General features: G+C 44.0%; 1 protein-coding gene across 2 annotated transcripts in view; it reads left to right on the top strand.

The window, feature by feature from the left end:
• The first annotated feature begins 8,647 nt into the window (after window positions 1-8,647).
• NHSL1 (NHS like 1) overlaps window positions 8,648-19,432 on the top strand; it is a 181,678-nt gene continuing 170,893 nt past the window's right edge. For both annotated transcript variants that reach the window (XM_074896417.1, XM_074896416.1), the window contains exon 1: window positions 8,648-9,005. In XM_074896417.1, the coding sequence (XP_074752518.1) occupies window positions 8,648-9,005 (358 nt within the window). The remainder of the gene's footprint in view (window positions 9,006-19,432) is intronic.

Raw genomic sequence — 19,432 nt, 5'->3', positions numbered from 1 at the left:
GTAGTTAAAAGTTGATTCCTATGCTATTAAGCAAAATATTTATATGCTTTTTTCTTGAACTAACTAAAACCTGATTTTGCTAGAAATGCTTAAAACTCGGCATATTCATAGTCCTCTAAGGAATCCGTACTCTGCCAAGTCTGAAAACACTTGGAACGGAAAGAAGGTCTGAGTAAATCTTGCACACTGTGCTACATTTTTTTTTACTGATTTATGAACAAGACGCTGATGCTTAGCTTGTACAGTTTGTCTGATCTATGCAATGAAATAAACACAGCTGCATTTATTACAGTGATTGCATAATCACATATTTGGTGCCCACAAACTTTTGGGAATATTCAGAGAGCAGTATGTGCTAAAACTCCCAATTTCCTTTACTTTCTCTAATATCATTCTCAGTTTATTTAAAATTTCATAAAAGATTTTGTTTGTGTAAGTTAGAAATTTTAATAGTAATGTTTCTGCTACACCAGTAATTCAGATCATCTATACTGGTTGTAAAGCAGTGGTGCCACCACTGCACAGGTCTCAGAAACTACAAATGTGCCAGCTGTCACAGGTATCGCTTTGAGTTTCCTCATTTCGGGGTGTATATAGATCCTCAACTGTTACTCCATGTAGTGCAGGCTTTCTGGATAGCCATAAAATAGCTTTTCCCTTATTGTCAGCCTTCCAAGTTGTTATTCTGGAATTTGAAAATATTTTATTAGACTTTATTTATTAGCAATATGCCAGTCTCTGAGACTGACTGGGTATATAAACAGAATCCCTGAGCTTTGCAGGATGAATACATTGGATCTCATCCCAACACATCATCAGGTAGACGAAATTATGCAGAGGAACATAAACAAGGCAGCCAGAGACCTTTAATGATCTACCACAGTGGTAGATTTTTCCCAAATGAATATTTTTAAGTCATCTTAAAGCCAAAGGAATTTTTTCTGGCATCCTGTAATTACCCAAAACACGGATAGTATACTAAATATATTTAGGAAATATTTTGTCTTTTATCAAAATCTGAAATTTTCAAGAGGTATCCAAAATCTCTACAAAAATGGAAAGGTGAGTTTAGACAGTGGTGGAGTCAGCTGCAGATTGCTGCACACCACCACAGTATAATTTCATCAGCAACTGGTTCATCCATGGTGGAGATCACAGTGACAAACCGTGTTCACTCATGAGGAAGAGAATGGGGAAATCTGTGTTGGTTGATAGATGGTTTATCATGCTCTGCGTTTTTTCAGTGACCAAAACCTATGTTTTATTTATGAGGCAGAAGCTGCTGCAAGATATCAAAAATCATTTGTGACTGATTGGCGTGCCATCCATCCATGTGCATCAACTGAAACAAACCAGGGTGGCATATTTTTTAAAAAGTGTTACATATAAAGTTTAAACAAGCACCTTGCTGTAGCTGTAGTGACTGATGGTGGGAAGCTAACACCTAGGGAGAAGCTGAGCTCTGCTTTAGTGGCCAGCAGAGTCTGCACATTTGGGAAGCAATTTAAGAGGCTCCCAGTCCATTGGATGTATTGTTTGCCCCACGTCTTGAGGCATTCATTTGAGAAGATAATCAGCCTTATGAAGAGAATACAATTTCAAGTCTTGTTTAACTTAATTGTTTTTCAAACTGTTTCAGGGGGTTTTTGTTACAATATTTAGTTAATGAATCAAAATGTAAACTGTGTCATTACTTCAAAGGAGACCACATATAACACAATTAGAGAAGACATAAATGTGGTCGGTGTCTTAGATAAATAAAAATTTCATATGGAATTTACAAAAGCTTTCAACACAAACTGTTCTAATTAAAGCTAGGGACAGCAACAAAAGACTGTTCAGCATTTATGAAGTCTCCATATGTTGAGTCTGATTTTCAGCTGATAATTCTCCCAACCTTTTTTTTTCCAGACTGAGGTTTTCTTTCACAAATAATGACACCCATATTCCTGTCCTATAGTCACTTGCTGTATGCATACCTGTAGCTATGGAACTCAGTAACAATGAATAATTAGATTAGATTTATATTAGATATAAGGAAGACATTTTTCATTATAAGGGTGGTGAGGCACTGGCACAGGTTGCCCAGAGAAGCTGTGGCTGCCCCCTCCCTGGCAGTGTTCCAGGCCAGGTTGTTCAGGGCTTTGAGTGACCTGATCTAGCAGAAGGTGTCCCTGCCCATGGCAGGGGGGGTGGAACTAGATGAACTTTAAAAGTCCCTTCCAACTCAAACCATTCTGTGATTCTGTGATTCCATGATACTTAGATGGCTTAAGACCTTGTGAAGCAGAAACCTAACCACTTTATCAATTAGAAAAAGAATGTAGCAGAAGTTTTTTTCTGCCACAGAAAAAGTGCAAGTGAGGAATGCACTTTGTTAAAGACGCAGAAACACCTCAACCAAATGAAGAAAATTGGTATGGCAGCTCCAGGAGTAGTATTACTGATCCACTGAGAGAATTCCTCAGTAACTTGGTTTTTCTATGGGGAGATACAGCTTGGGGTTGTTTCCATTTTCTAAGAACTGGAGTCCTAGAGGCGGGTTGTCTCTCAGTCCCACACTGCCCTGATGACTGGCAGACTTCTCTTGGCACTGTAGTCCACTGAACACAAGGACCAAAAGCCTCTGATGATCACTATGTGCTTTGAGCTCTGAGGGGGCTGTAATGCTATGGTCATGTTGTCATAGGCTCTATGATCTTTCACATGTGTTTCTATTTACAGCCTAGATTTTTTTCTGACTGTTCTGCTCCCCTGAGAATGATCCAACATACTGCTGTGTCTTGAAGTGCAGAGAGTACATTTTCCTGCAATTTCTTCACAGCATGTCAGCTGCCTCATTTCTTGCAGCAGTGCTGCAGTAGTTCTACACCGAGGACTTCAGATGATTGCAGAGCAAACTACAGACAATGCATCTGTGAGCAGGAATTGGAAGGCAGGAAGCAGGGGTGGAAGAGCTCCTCTTTTAGTGGCAAAGAGCTGTTATGCCTGGTTGGTGTGTTGTTGAATCATATCCTTAGGCCATCACAGCTACCGCTTCCTCCACAATGTCATTCCTACTGCATTTAGCTTTGATTACTCCATTGCACCATTGCTAGCATGGCCTTTATCCAAAGACAACTGTCTAAAGATAGAAAAATAAGAAAGGGTTTGAGAGATTCTAAGCTGGAGGAACCTTGTGTGCTGACTCTTGCACTTGTGTAGATATGCAGAGCTCGGTAGCTCTGAAAAGCTCAGGGGCCAGCTAACAGAACAACCCAAGGTCTAAACCACAAGCTGGAGAAACTTGAAGAATAAGTTTTAGCATACTGTTGGGACAGAGAAAAGATAGCAGGGACAGAAAAACGGCTGGGGCTGGTGCCACTAACCACTAACCTTTAAGATACTGCTCAAGAAAATACTAAACTCATCTACTATGACACTGTTGCCTTTGTCTAATGGTGAAGAAAATTAGCAAAAATATTACAGAACTAAACAGAAAAGGGAGCTCAGCTCCAGGCTTCAAGCAGGTGCATGACCCAGGGATAAGCCAGGCAAGGAGACCTTGGGGCTGACAGAAGTCTGAAATTATAAATGTCCAGAGAAATAGGACTTTGTAAGCAACCTGTGTCAGAGAAATGCCTGTCATCATCAGAAAAGTTCTGCTATTAGTTTCAAAAGAATATCCACAAGATTCCATGTCTGGACAAGGAGGGAGTCTTTTGGCCCATGCTGGGTACAAATACAAGTACACAAAAATATCAGTTCCTGGCATGGGTGAACTGGAAGAAAAGTGATGATTGGAAGTTCTGCTGTTTTGTCAGGAAAAGGTGATCTTCAGTCTAACATAATGGTGTGCAAATTTAAAGAAACCCAGCAAACCAGTTATGCGGTAATTAATTTGATCATTTGATAATATTTATATAAATCACAAAAAGTATGCATGCAGTCATGAAGGACAGGCCACAAAAGAAATGGGTGAAATTCTGGTACCATTTAACTTTGTCAGGAACCAGATCTATACCCATTTTCTGCCTATCTTATGCAAGTTTATTTGAAAAAGTTTTTCTGTTGAAGACAAACGAAATGTGTGATGATTGAAAGAGCCCAGTTGCCCAACAAGACCGGGAGCATTGACATACTTTTGGTTAACCAGGAAAGACTAAAATGTCAGAAAACATCATTCTGTTGAATAATGGCCTCTATTTTAACCCTACACCAAACTTCTACAGCTCAACAGCCAAAGTAACTGAAAAATACAGAATCTGACTATGTGCCCAGAACGTTAAGCTTGCTTTCTAAATTACAAACCAGAGCTCATTAATGCTGCTCTGAGAGAAACCAAGAAATGTCCTTCTCCATCCCTGCAAGTTGTACTGTTGTTTATTTCTGTGTATCAACTCGGTCGGGTTTTCCTAGCCTATACTGGCACATGGCTTGAATCTGTGGGCTAAGCAACAATGGATGAGCTTGGTGATCCCAGCTGACCACATCTAAACTACCCTCTTGCCACGTAACTACAGTTTCAGGAAGAGCTGTCTGATATTTCACGGTTGGCCACGTGGCTCTTATACTACTGCTCACCATTTGCTTCTGAGAGTCCAAACGGATTGCAGCAACAGGCCAAGGGAAGAGCAGCATTCATTCCGCAATAGGTGATGAGTAACTCCCACAAGACTTGTCTTCTGCTTCTTGAAATAGAACATGAAACTTATTAGGTCCTCAATTTGGCCATTTAAGTTGAGGCTTAAAATGCTGAAGGAAGAAAACTTTACAATTCAGATGTAATTCATTTCCAGTGAACTTTGGACTTTCATTAAAAATGAAATCAGTATTGACTTTAAATATTTAGTAAAGACTCTGCTGTCCTTTTATCTGCTTTCCTCCTTTGCATCTCAGTTTTCTAGGCTCTGTTCCTCTTCTCAAAGGATCTCCCACTCCTGACTGAGGGTACCTGCAGGTGTGAGACCCAGAACATTGGGTCATGGCTCTGCCAGGCTTAGCTGCACAAGTGAAAGCGACTGCTGCCCACAGAGCTCGCAGACCACCTTCTTCAGCGGATGTGGCAGAATGGAAAGCAGCCCCTTGCTCCCACCGCTTACACACCACCATTGTCACCAACTGCGCTCACGTGAGTGTCTGGGGCTGTTAGCCGCAGGGGTGGCTCACCCAAAGGCACTGGCCTACCCAACAGTGGGGAGAAGCACCAGAGGGGTCACCACTGCTGCCCCGCCAGGTGCTGACACCCCGGCCAGTGGTGCCCGCCTTGCCCCAGTGCTCCCCCAAGCCTGCCAGAGTGTAAAAAAAGGGGCAGGAGCATCCTTGTGGTGCTGCCAGGTAAGTAAACATTTTCCAGCCTTAACCGCTTGAAGTAGACAATGTGCACGGGTATCTGAGGGGGATGGGGTGTCCCTAAGAAAGTCTGTATTTCCGCTGAACTTAGAAAATTTAAATGCTTCCTTTCCAGCATGATGAATACTTTAAATCTCCAACTGTGTAAGTATTTAAGCTCCATTTCCCTTCTTATGCCTTCCTTTCGCACGGGAAGAAACAAGCTCTGAGACCATCCTTTACTGGCTTCAGTTAACCAATGTTTACATTTCAGTCAATATTTGCATTTTTTTCACAACTGTTTTTTTCTGAATACTCCATACAGTAACAGCCCATCCCAGAAAAATAGACACAGGTAAATTAATGAGAAAAAAGTATTGTTCTGGAATAAACATACAGGCTTTGAAAGTTTCAAGAATGCCAGTGCATTTCAAATTCAGATTTATTTCTTAACTTGGTTTAACTGTCAGTCCTAAAAAGACCTTATTTTTTATGAGACATTATTCCCACCAGAAATATTCAACCTGTCACAGTAGTTCAAAGTTACAGTTTGCAAACATAGCAACCAATGAAATAGGTAAAGTAGGCTTCACTGGCAGTGAAATTCCACTTGCTCACAGTAGCTGAGGCTCTTTACTGCATTTAGGTGTTGCCTAAAGTTTTGATGTTATTATTCTCTTTGCACTCACATCTGTTTTAAATACTTTTTCCTGCTTACAGATAAGAATGTACAAAAATATTTGCAATATTTGATCTGAATTTTCAGAAAGGATATTAAGACTGGTAAATATATTTTTTAAAAATCTACCTATTACTAAAACTTCAAAATTTAAATGAATCATTTCCAATCAAACATGCTCACAGTCTTATGACATCTGCCCCAGCAGATACGTTGCTGTGGGTTCTTTTCAGCTGGCACCTGAACTGAGCTCTTTGCTTGTTTTCTTCCTACTGTGTTTTACATTTAAGTCCACCTCATACTGGGTTTCCCCATGCTACTCCTATAGTTTAAACAAAACATACAAAGATACACTCACCATTCAGACATGCCAGTGAACAGGCCATAGTTTTATCAAATGACTGTCCCAAACAAACATGTTTAAGAACTAATGAAGACGTTATGTCCCAAAACCAAACCAGAAGAATTCAATATGAGAGAATGACTGCTTTCCATCCTCTGATAATCAACCCTGACAGCCTCCCTGTTGCAAGTCTATTGCTTAGGATTCCTTATGTGCTTAAACCCCTGATTAAACACCATTTAGCCTGTTTGCACCATGTTCTTCTCATCAATTTATACAAATACTGCACATGTGCACTCAGTGGTACTGTCTGTAACAGAAAATTAGTAGGAGCATTCCAAGCTGCAAAGTTATCCATTGGTAACTTGTTTTGACCGAGGTCTGAAGAAAGGTGGTTTTATTCCTTATTTTTTTAACACTAGATTGCATTGCTTTTTCTTCTTCACCCCCTCCCAAAAAAAAAAAAAAAAAAAAAAAAAAAAAAAGAAGGGGAAAGACTTTTCTTGATTAATGTATGAGAGGAATTAGTAACTTGCTATTTTTGCATATGAGTATCACCTCTAATCATGTTTCCTGTAGACCTTGACTGTTGAGCACACCACTGAGCCTTCAGTTTGTATTCCACTTTCTGCAGCCTTGCCCCCAAACTCCTCCATGCACCAAGGAGCTTCCGAAACACCACTGGTGGAACAGTTTCCTTCAGGTTTCCCTTAAGTAACCAAGGCTAAAACTACAAATGAGAATTACTATGCTGCAGAGCATTTTGTCATAAATTATGTGTTCCCAAGATGCGAATGGTAGGGCACAGTGGATGTCTGCCTGGATCCTTCCTTCTTCAGCTGATTTTCTTTTATCCCGCAGATTCATCAGCTGTAGAGGGAGCAGGAAGGGACCATACAAACGCTTTTCCCCAGGGTCCTTTTTCGCAAGAAGAGAGGGATTGGGTCCCTCTCTTCATCATATAGCTGGAGCCTGAGCCAGTAGGGCATTGTCCAATTAAAATTAAATGGCAGCTACTGACAGCTGGTAGTAGACTAAATTGGTTCTGTGGGGAATAGCCCACGAGAGCAGTCACCTCGATTGTGTCGGACACGGGCAAAGCGCGGGGGCTCCCGAGGCTCGAACCTGCCTTCAGTCCACACCAGAATTAGACGCTGGGGCAACGTTTGGTGCCGCGGCACTGGGCTGCTGTGCTGCCTGGTTCAGACTCTGCTTTTCCCACCTTCGCGTCGATCTTCCTAAAAACTAACCACAAACCAACCATCACCGCTCGGCTCGCACCGCAGCTGCCGTTTCCCAGGCCGGCCGCTCTCCCTCCCCCGCCCCCGGGCAGCCCCCCGGCCCGGCCCGGCCCGGCCCGGCAGGGGCAGGGGCTGAGGCGAGACGCCAGCGGCGACCTGCCCGCTCTCTTGCTTGGGCCCTTGCCCCGGGCAGGAGGCGGCGAGGCCGGGGAGGCGTCCCCGGGGAGCCCCGCGGGGCTGGGCCGGGCCGGCGGCGGCTACCTCGGCTGTTGGCTGGCCGGGAGGGGTGAGGCGCTGGCAGAGCTTCCAGTTCGGGGAGCCACAGGTAGGCGGCGGCCTCTTTTGCTTTTCCCAGGTTCGTGGAGGCTTTTTTTTTTTTTTTTTTTTTTTCCTTCCCTCTCTCCTCCTCTCTTTCCAGCTCTCGCTTTCCGGCTTGGGAGTTTGGTGCGTTCAGAAAAGTGTCTGCAACGGCGCGGGGTTCCCCAGGTGGGGCTGCTCCGGGCTTTTCTCTCTCTTTCTCTCTCTCCCCCCCCCCCTCCTCCCCCCACCCGCCGGCTGCCTTTCCTCCTTTGTGGCCGCATCCAGGGCGCTTCAGACCCCCTCCCGCGCTTCCTTCCCCCCCTCCCCAATCTCCACTTCGGGGGGAGAAATCCGCGCTCTTTCCCGTCTGCTGGCCGCAGGGCAGCGCCGCCGCGGGCTCCCCCCGCGCTCCGTTCCCCCCTCCTCCCCTCCTCGGCTCTCCCTCCCCTGCTCTGCTCTCCCTCCTGCCGGGGCCGCTCCCTCCTCCGGGGGCCGCTCCCCCACATGGGCGCCGTGCGGGGCTCCCCCTCCGCCGAGGAGGCGGCGGCGGCTCCCTCCCGGCCCCGCAGCGCGTAGCCCGGCCGCCCTCCCGCCCCGATTCATTTGTTGTTGTTGTTCCTCTCCCTCTCTCCCTCCCTCTGCTCTTTCTGAACTTTTGTCACCGCGGCCGCTGCGCGGATGAAGACTTTTTGCGGCGGGGACGCCTAGCTTCTCTCCCCGCCCGGCCCCCCCGGCCCGCCACCGTGCCCTGCGCTGCCTCCTTCCCCGGCCGCGATGCCGTTCCCGCTGCGGACCCTGGAGCCGCTGAAGCTCTGCAGGTTGGAGGAGGCCGGCGGGGACGGCGCGGAGCGGGGCGGCCCGGCGCCGGGGGACCACGCCGGGGCGGCGGAGGGGGGCGGCGGACGCCGGCGCGGCGCGGTGCCGCTTTTCGGGGCGCTGGAGCAGGTCAGCTCGTACGCGCTGGTGTCGCTGCTGATGCAGCTCTCCGACCTCTCCCGCTGCGCCGGCGACATCTTCGGCGGGATCCTCAGCGAGGCGGACTCCCTCTGCCACCGCAACGCCCGGCTCCAGCGCCGCCTCGGCGCCCTGGAAGCGCTGCTCGCCCGCCTCGACCACCGCAAAGTGAAGATCCGTGAGTGCCACCTTCCCCGCCGCGGGTGGGGGGGACGGGGACCGGCCGGGGAGGGCGTCGGGGACCGGCCGGGGGGCGCCTGGCCGGTGGCGGAGCGGTTTGCGCGTCAGGATTTGCTTTATTTGTTTGTTTAAAAAAGGAAAGAGGGAAACTTAAGCATCCCCCTCTCGCCCTCCTCGTGTTCAGGTGGCGGCGGCCGCCCCCCGGCGTCTCGCCGCGGCTCCGGCTCGCCCCCCTCCCGCTGACCCCAGTCCCGGGCTTCGGCCGGTGGCCGCCAGGCGGGCAGGGAGGTGTCAGCCTGCGGGGCCGGTGGCTGCTGGCGTTTCCCCGGTGCCTCCGCCTGGCAGAAATCTGACTCGGTGGGAAGAGTGTCGGCGTCGGGGGGCCGGCGGGCGGGCAGCCCTTCCCGCGCCGGGAGGTGTTGGCTGGGAGGGAGCGCGGTAATCCCGAGGGAGGGCGGGGGGTGGTGGCGGTTTATCTGTTTATGCCCCGTTTGCGCTAGACTTAGGATCAGCCGGGCTTCTGACAGTTCAGCCCACATGCCCGATTAGTTCTTTTGTATGTGCATGGAAGACCTCAGTAAACAGAAACCTGGATATACTTTGCGGCTGGTTTTGTATCCCTGGGTTCTCCTGAGCTTCTGTTCTGTGTGCAGAACTGATCCCGGGTTTGTATTTTCCAACTTCACACGGAGCACAAGCAGCAAGATCCAGATTCGCCCTCGGATTCCTAAGTAGTGGCAGTGGTGTGGGGAGATTTCTGCTAAGTTAAGTTTCTGAGTCTGTAAAGTGGCCCTCAGGAGCGACTAACTGTACCACTACACAGAGCTATAGGGAAAGGGTTTGCCGAGCTTGGTCCAGCTCTGGAGAAAGGATCCCGTCAAAATCGTCGTATCTGCCACGTTGCGTTTTATTCGTGCGTGTCCTAGCTCCCCCCAGACGAAGATCAGACGAGATGGCTTGCAACATCAGTTTAGCTTTCTCAATGTGTTGGAAACATTCAGGAATCCAAAGAACTGTGTTGCAACTTCGGTGGCAGCTGTGTAAGGTGTAAGCCCAGCCTAAGTAGGATTGCTGTGCGGAGACCACTGAGAGTTTTCTTTTAAATGGAAGTAGAAAGCCTGCTTTGCCTGTGGTGTACTTATGAACAAAACTGATAAGGAAGGCCTTTCACAGATAAGATTCAAAGAGTCTCAACCCTGTATGGGTAATTTACCAGTTTCATTACAGAATCATTCCTTATGACATACTTCAGTATACCGTTCCTCCAAAGGAGGAAACAATCATCACCCTTACCAAAAGGCTATTTCTGTGGTCTGTAAGTGTTAGGCTAAAGTTTTGTGATAACCAGTTTGGCTTTTTTTTTTTTTTTTGTGCTTTGTAACTGCTTGACAAATTTAAGGAGCTTATCTTCCTCACCAGGACAGGTATATCCTTTTCTGCCAATATTAGTTTAGCATGGCACGGTGCAGTCAGACTTGAAATGAGAACGTTTTATTACTGGGGATATCTGCAGTACGGTGGTTTATATACTACATTGATGCCCTGATAGGAAGGAGTATTTATTTATCTCTATTTTAAATAGGGAGTAATTAGTACCATACGTTGATGCAACACATGTAAAGGAAAGGGTGAAATAAGGCAAGTGCTGCACTGGGCAAACCCTGAAATTTTACATGTGTCAGACATTTAGTTATTGTATTCTCTCTTGGTCATTGTTTTGCACAAGTTGTATATTTACTACTTTTTTTTTTTTTTTTTTAATTACAACTCAGTTCTTTGAGCTTAGCCTGTTAACTGCTTTCAATATGATGGTCTTTGCTCTTGTCATTGAAGTTCCCTAAACCTGACACCGTTCTGTCGTTTGGCTTTCTCCATTTGCTTGTAAATTCTTTGGTAAGCAGCATCTCTGCTGTCAAATTTAATTTAGCTACTTAAGAGCTGCATTGCTGCTGCTACTACTTACTCTTCAAAGATCTCATTTGTTAAAGCCAACAAGAATTATTGATGATTTCTTTAAAAAATTTTTTTAATTGTATGTAATACAGTGTGTTTGTAAAGGAAGATTATATTTTATTTGCCTACCAGTTGCAAGGAATTGATGTGTAGGCTAAGCGTACTGACATCAAGTTGTACATAAAGACATGTCAGTTCTCTTCTTACATGCTTTCTACACATTGTAATCTGGCCAAGGACATCGGGTGGGATGATCAGTTGTAGTTAGCATCATGAACTTCTCTGTAATGCAAGCTGTGAAGGCCTGTCTGCAAGTTTAACCCTGTTCCTGGCATTAAAGAGAAATATCTGCAAAACAAAGAGAATGGTTTAAAAATGGCTGGCTTCTTTGGGGAACAATGACAAAGGGGATTTTTCCTTCCCATTTTTGAAGATACAGAAGCTTCATGGAGAAAGCTGTTTGCTTGTGTGGGACTGTAAGAACAACAAGGATTGTAAACAAATGTAACTGCCTTCCCATTTACTAGATTCTTATTGCTCATAAACCTTTTCTTGTGGGGAAAATATTGTAAACTACTGTATCTCTTGTGTTGCACAGGCAGATGCAGCATGACGTTGTATCAGACAGCTTAAGTATTTTGCTCTGCCTTTCAGGACGAGGGGATAGGACATTGTACACCTGCTTTTCAAATCACGGGTAATTTCTACTTGAATAAATGGCTTTTGTTCTCTTTGTGAGGCCCAGACAATAATTTCTTCTTGGAACTGAAGGTCCCAGGGTGACTTTTGTGATCCCAGCATTATCTTATATGAGAAGGACCAGAAGAGGACTAGGAAACTTCAGATCTGGGTCACAGCCACTTCTTGAGAAGTAGCTGCAGACTGGCAGCTGGTATAAGATACACTATGTCTGTCCCTGATGCTTGGGAAAGTACATTGAAATTGTGAGTGGTTTTTATTGGTGTACTGTCATCATTTTGTTTCAAAGTAAAGTTTCCATGTAGTATCCTTCAGATAACAGGGGTCCATTAGTGTTTGTTCCTGGCTGAATACGGGTGGGGTGTGAGGGAGGGAGAGCAGGCAGAACAAAGCTCTTTGTCTTCAGCTAGTCATTCTTTACAGTCACGGACTGTACTTGCTTGTCTGGCTGTGTGGTGCGTCCTTGTGTGTGTAGGATCCATATGCTCCTAGATATACGTATTGGAGTATTAATAGGTAAGTATGTCTTGAATGATCTCTGCTGTTTCTCTTCTGTTTTATACTCTTTGGTGTCCTGTAGTGAACGCATTAGTTCAAGTACACCCATTCATTGCACCACATATGAAAGAACTTTCTGATGTGGCAGACTGGTCAGTGATGTGCTATATTGCAGTAGGTGCTGCATCTTTGCAACCCTTACTAGGGGGGGAACTTCCTCACCTATCAAGACTAGCTGGACTTCTGCCATGCCCTTCAACTTGGAGGCCGGTTTTCCAAGGGTTTTGTATTGGTGTGCCACACACGCTCAGAGAGTTTAATTTCATGTCCGCTTCAGGATATTGAAGGTAGCTTTCAGTTGTACGTGATCTCAATGATGTCTGGTTTTCAGAGGTTCTCCGCTGACATTGGGGTTTGCTGGAATGGTTCAGCATCCTCTGGTTTGGCTGTCTCGAACTTTGCATTTAGGATGGTAGAGAAGCTTCTCTTTATGTCTCCCAACTGAGAAACTTGTGCCTGACTCTATTTCAATACAAGGATATTTTTAAGGCCGTTTAGTAAAATGGCTTCCTGACATGTATTTGAGCTTTGCATGATGAGCAGGGTGTTGTGCCATAAGAAGGGACATCAAAATAGGATGAGACATGTCCCTGTGGGGCCAATGACTGGCTTATAACTCATGGTGGTGGGAGGCACTAACAGCCCAAGGTGGTTTATAAAATTCAAGTGTAGTAGGCAGTACTCATGACCTTAGTTTGAAATGCACTAGCCACGTTTAGAGACTTAGTTGGATTCAGTACTTTTTTTAACAGTGTTTCATCATGTTTTCATTATGCTTATGCGCGTTGCTGTTTTGTGTGGTGTTTTGTTGTATGTTTCTAGCATCCAGCTGCTGAAATATGTTTTACACCTTGGAACTTGCCTAATAGCTTTTCATCTTCTAGCAGTGTGCATCTATAGCTGTGACCTAGCATTAGGTGATGTAGTTTTCATCACTTTCAGTTCTTAAACATCAGGGTGGGTGAGGACAAGTGCCTCTTTGAAGTGACCAGAGCTCATAAAAAGGCACATGATGGCAACAGAGAAATCTTTGGTTAATTACCATGCCAGTTCTTGGGAAATGCTGTGAGGCCTTAAACAGTCATTGTTTTTATAGGGCATGAAGAAGGACATTTTTTCCATTAATATTTGTCTTCTACCATCTGCAGATACTTATGAAAAAATTAATATTGCTCTTCTTTTCTGTGAACCCTAATGGTTTGACAGACTGGAAGGCTGTCCCTTCCATCTTCTGTGCTATTTATTTTTAGTCTTTCTGAAGAGATGTTTTGAGAGAAATGCTGGGAGGTTAACCTAATGACAACTTCTGATTCAGTTTCTCCAGTAGTAGGATGGGGTTTGGCCAGTTGTACCTACTATTCCCAACAAGAAGAAACTGATCCTGTGGGAGGGAGGAAATACTACCTCTTAATTAGCGTTGTTGCTGTTGTTTAAAATCCTTCAGTGTTTGGTTTTAAAGGCACACCATAATCATTTGATGTTCATGCAGAACGCGTATACATATGTATGTATTTTTTTTCAAGTTTAAGCACATAAGTGCAAGAGAGGTGGGGGGTTGGGGAGGCTTTCTATTTGTCTGCATGATGGAAGGGCAATCCAGTTTACACTTCATCTCCTGCTATTTTGTTTAGTAAGTGTTTTCCACTCTTTGTGTGCAAGGCAGTACTGGAGCACATTTCCTGCTTTAGCCGAACAGGAAGCTTTATTCAGCTTATTCCTCGGGAAACCCCTCCTCCATCCCTAGCCACCAAAAGTGAGCATTATTTGAGACAGTATCAGCAGTAGGCAGGAGATGAACGAGCTGGCTGCCTTTCTGGGCTTTCCATAGCTTCTGGTGTAAGGATAGACTGTACAAGACATTCGTCATCTTGTAATAACAAGAAGAAACTTTCTTTAGAAAAAGGTTTAGAAAAAAACCCCAAAACCAAACCAAACATACACACCCCCACCAAAAGAAGAAAAAAACCAACCACACCACAACCAAAAACCCCAAACCAACCACCAAAACCATGGTGTGCTGTTGAGGAAGCTTTGGTGAGAAAGGATTGACCTTCAGGTGAAAAATTCTAACCTTGTTTGGGAGCTACAGTTTGGCTTCGATACTCTGTAGATGCTTGAGGTGACTGAGCACTATGGTACTTTTCTTCTCTCTGTTGCTGTGTAATATGAAGATTCAGCAGCAAAGTTCAAACCATGTTAAACAGTTAATTGAGAAGTTCCCCTTGAGGGGGGAAAAAAAAAAAAGAAGAAAAGAGATTTTTCTCTTCTACCCTGTTGTAATTATTCAGATTGCTGCTCAGAAGCAGTATAACTCTTGTTTTATTTAGCTAGTGCAAGACTAATTATCTGTGGAAATTCAACCTGATCCAAAGGAGATTTCATTTGAAATAAGCAGGAAGAAAGTCTGAGTTAGAAAAAGATTTCCCATGGGGACGGTGGGCCAAGTTGCTGTCCTGCTGAGTGGCAAAGCTCCAGCTGAATTCAGTTTGATGAGTGTTTGGCTTGCTGTTTTGAAAACAGTTGACACTCTTTGGCTGAAATGTAGAGCTGCTTTGTACGTTTCTCAGAACCTATTATACACCACCTATGAACATTTATTTCCGTAGATCTTATGGTTGGCTTGATCATTCAGGAAAATGGTGTTTAGGAGAGGGAGTTAACTAAATTCAAGTATGTTTAATTCATTGTTTTTAATTAGGATCTGTTTTGAAGGTTCCTAGATATTTTAGGATACAATAAAATGTCTTCAGAAGTTTCTCTTCCTATTAGTATTGGCACAGTCTCAGCTTGGTTGAGTGTGAGCTAGTAATCTTGGTCTTGTGGGCTTCTCTCCTAAGCTGCTAATATGAAGTTCCTGAAGAAGAGGCATTTTTTGGGTGAACCTATTAACAAACATAAAATAACACAGTGGAAAGCCACTGAAATTTTTCAAAACCTCTGTCCTGGAATTTAAACCAGCCTCTAATCAGTGGAGGGTCAGATGAGGCTTTCAAGGGGCATGGGGAGCAGATTATCCCGCATGTGCTTAGGGATTCCTGCACCTTCCTCCAAAGCGTTTGGTGCTGGCTGCCATCAGCCACAGGATACTGTGCTTAACGTTGCCAAGGTCAGATTCACTATGGTAATTCAGCCTTTTTCTCTATTTCTGGGTGAAGGAGGAACAATTTCCTTTTCCTCATCTTTCTTTTTTCCCCCTGCTTGTTCAGATAAATGATAGGATAAATGAGGGCATGTGCTTTGGTTCCTGTTATCAGGAGTGTTAGTGCAGCACAAACAGAAAGGGAGATTGAGAAATAGGAGGACTTAAAAAATGCACATTGAAGACTTGGCAATTATGCAAAGTCCCGGTTTCTTTTGTAGTCATAAACTAGGTATCAGCAGGCGAGATCAAAGCTGTCCACCCTAACAGTTAACAAGATCAATTAAACATGGTAATTAAATGTTGTTCTCGGCTGTAGGTTGGATAGGAAACCTGCTGGTTGGATGGCAGTCTCCAGAGAGCCTGCATGACACGCCACTTAAGAGACTAGAAAAAATATCTTTCTGCCTGTGGGTTAAGCACAGATTAATGTGGGTGGACTTTGCAAGTTGTTTGTATTTATATTGTACTGTGTTTTAGCTGGGCAGGTCTTCTGGCTTCAGGCTGTCGTGTTTTTTTTTCTTTGTCATTTGTGAATGATGGTGTTTTAAGTGAGGTTGTTTTTATTTATATATTTATTGGCCTCTTGTCATTTAATCATCATTGTGCGTATGGGAGTTCGTTGCCCTTTGAGAATTATGAGTAGTTAGAATATGAATGTTTAAAGTCCTACTGAATGTGGTTTGAGTTTGTCGCTGCAATCTGGAGGCAGAGTAGCTATGTCTGCAGAGAGAGGCAGTGCCGAGTAATTGCTTTGCCGTAACTCCTCTTTGTAATTTCACTGTTGGAGCCACTGGTCTACCCACTTTTCAGGTTAAGGGCTGATTATTTGTTTTTTGCCTGCCTCTTCTCTTTCTCCTTTTCTTTAGTAGTTCAGGCTCCCTGGGTGTGCTCTGAGCTGGCTCTCCATCTCCAATCCTGCTTGCTCTGAGGTGTGACAGTTTCAATGTCCGCTCTGCACCTCGCCACCCATGTTGTGCCTGATAAAACTGGCCTTGGGCATCTCCTCTTCCTCACATACAATACTCTTTGCATGCCTGATAGTTGGTAGGATTTGGGAGGAAGAAGTTGAGGGGATGGGAGGCAGAGACAGGAAAGGGTGAAATTTGATGGAGCTTCTGGCTTTTTCATGACAACCCCTCCATTTCATACTGCTCAGTGTTAGCCCCAATGTAAGGCCTTCCTAGCTGGGGTCGTGGCACAGTGGATAGCACCGTAGTAATGGTCTTAATCTTGTCCAAGTATGTCCCTTTGTTCATTTTTTTTTTAAATGCTTCCCTTTCAAACACAGAGATTTCTATTGCTCCGGTGCAGGAATATAAATCAAGAGCAAAACCATTTATACCATTACAGTGGTGGAAGTGAGAGTATCCAGGTATTACTTGGAATTAAAAAAACACGAAGGAATTCACTTTAATATATATCTGTGGCTGAGTTCTTACAACTTTTGAACATAAAGGACATTTTAATGTTTCAGTAGGTTTAATTTCCCTCATCTACATGTGAGCAGCAGTTCCGTTTTCATCTGAAATTTAACATCTTGGCAACCAGTAGATCTGTTAATTGGTTGGATAGTCCTTTTACTGTAATCAAGCTGTAGTCTAAGCAAGTTTGGATTAAGATTGTAATTTTAAAATTAATTTAGCTTCTACTTTTCAGAGATTAGGACTGAAACAGATGCCTCCTGAAGTAATTGGAACTATGGATGCCATCTGAAGAATTGAGCCACTTAATTTTTCTTCTTGCAATAAATACTAATGTAAATCGTAATGGAAAAAAAAAAAGTAGCTATTTCAAGCATATTGAGTAATAGTGGTGGGTTTTTATTTTTTATTTTATTTTTTTCTAATTGAATGGCTAAGTGGAAAATGAAAACAAGAGATTTCTCCAGAATCTTCTAAATGGTAACATATTGTACTTGAATGCTCTTCTTTCTCCTTGCTCCCCCCAGTTTTCTTTCTTTTCAGTATCCAAATGCTGGCTTCAGAAGAGCTCTCATCAGCTTTTTAAGTGGTGGCATAAATATTGCCTCTCACTGGCTTACATATATCCTTCTGTGTCTGGTTGTTACATTGGTAAGCTTTCTCAGCAGCTTGCGTTTGAGTAAGAAAGCAAGCTTAGTCTTTCTCCTGGCAAACAGACATCTGTCTTCTGTTTTCTACTTTGGCGAGTTTTGGCTTTTGGCAACAGATGGAGTTTGCTTATGGGAAGCTCAGCAGGACCTGAGAGGAGTGCTCTGTGGGTTATCTTTAGTGGCACCTTTTGTTCCTGTGGTATGGGAGGAAAGAGCTCCCAAGTGAGTGTGTTGGCTTTCCTTTCCTCTTCAATATCTAGTTGATGATGAGTGACTGAATCTGATTGAATGCCTTGAAAAACCAAACAATATTTGGCTAATGCAGTATCTTTAAATGCTAAGAAGAAAACCTCAAAATGCTCTTAGGCACATTGCCGTTAGAGGCGCTTAAAACATTTTGAACTAGAAAAAAGAAGCCAACTACCAGGAAATGGGAACAAGCTCTTACAAAACTTATCTAGACTGTTCCCTTTTTTGTTAGCTGTGGTACTGGATTTTCAATTTGGAATAAAGATAGTACAAGCAAAGCTTGATTGATTACACAGCAAGATCCACCCTTCCAACCCACTTATTCTGGACATGATGTAAATGAAATAGTTTTTTTTCTCAAATTTTGAATGATTCCTCGCACCCCCACCCCCCCTCCAACACAAGTACTGGACACTGAAAATGTTTCTTTGCAGAAGTCTAAGAATCCAAGAATTTCTGGAAATAATCACTCTGTAAGATTGGGATATATGTTAATGTCTATACAAACAATAATGCAATGAAGTATATGGTAATAGTCTCCTGTACACTGTTTTGATTCATAGTGTTGGAAAGTTGGAAGCCTTATGTTGTGAACTTCAGCATTTTAAATATGAGAAAGAACTTTGTTCTGCATGATCTGTGAGGGAGAGAGTGAGAATACTGTAATGTTCATAATATGCATTTGCGTGTTAGTTTAGATGCAGTTTTCTAAAACTTGTTCATTAAACTATTTCCTTGCTATGTTAAAATAAAGGTAGGTAGTTATTGCATGGTTCCTCCTGCTAGCTTTTTTTTAATAGCATGTGTATGTGATAGAAGGTCAAGAGCATCATAAGCATATTTATCACAAAAAGTCAGTTTGCACGGCTGAATCCATGCCATAGGGAATGGGTAGGGTAGGAAATAGAAGGGCGATAATGGGGGAATAAAAAGGTTTTGTACCAGTTGTGTTCAGGAGCTTGATGGAAGCCAAGATACAGGAAACTGGTATAGCAACTGATCTCCATGGGGCCAACACCCTTCGCCGTATCTCTGGCTGCTACCCTCCCAGTGGGGAGCATGTGCAGTCCTGTTGGGCAGGCTGGGACAGCCTGAGCCCTGCAGGGAACAGTCCTGCCAAAAAGGGGGGGCCCTGACCCTGCTGGGCTGCAGCTGGGCTCCATCCCTGTTGTGCAACATGTGCCCAAGTGGCTCTGCCTCTGCGCTTGGTGAAGTCCCGGGTAGCATCGTGTAGGATTTGCCTCATCTTGGGGAGGCAAACATGATCTTAACAAGAGTGGTTTAATGTAAGTAGATTACTACACTTGATGTGAAATTATGGTTGCAGTTATTATATAATAATGATAAAATATACAGAATTGTAATCTATATCATCATATTTACCTCCAGGAAAGATAAGAAAGCTGGAGAAAAAGGAGGTGAGTGTGAGCCAGTTCTCTTGCCTTGCCTTTTCTCGGTGGTCGGTAGCAGGACAGGGCTGTCCTTCAGCAAGAAGTCCCCTGCATGGGTAGGAAGGAGGTTTGCTCATCCTGAAGGAAGGTGAAACTGCAGTGTTTGGCCTACTTGTGATCACAAATTTCCTTAAAACATTAGCAAGCACTTACTTAGCACAGCCACAATGCAGATTTAACTGTGAGCATAAGGCTCTTTGCCCTGAGAGAGTCTAGTCTTAACACATAAAAGTCAAGCTAGAAGATGGTAATTTAGTTAAGTGTGGTTTAAAAAGGTCTGTGTTGAAGAACCCAAAGTTTCA

This window comes from Athene noctua, chromosome 1, assembly GCF_965140245.1.
Source record: "Athene noctua chromosome 1, bAthNoc1.hap1.1, whole genome shotgun sequence".
NCBI lineage: Eukaryota > Metazoa > Chordata > Aves > Strigiformes > Strigidae > Athene > Athene noctua.
This window is presented reverse-complemented; position numbering and strand designations above follow the sequence as displayed.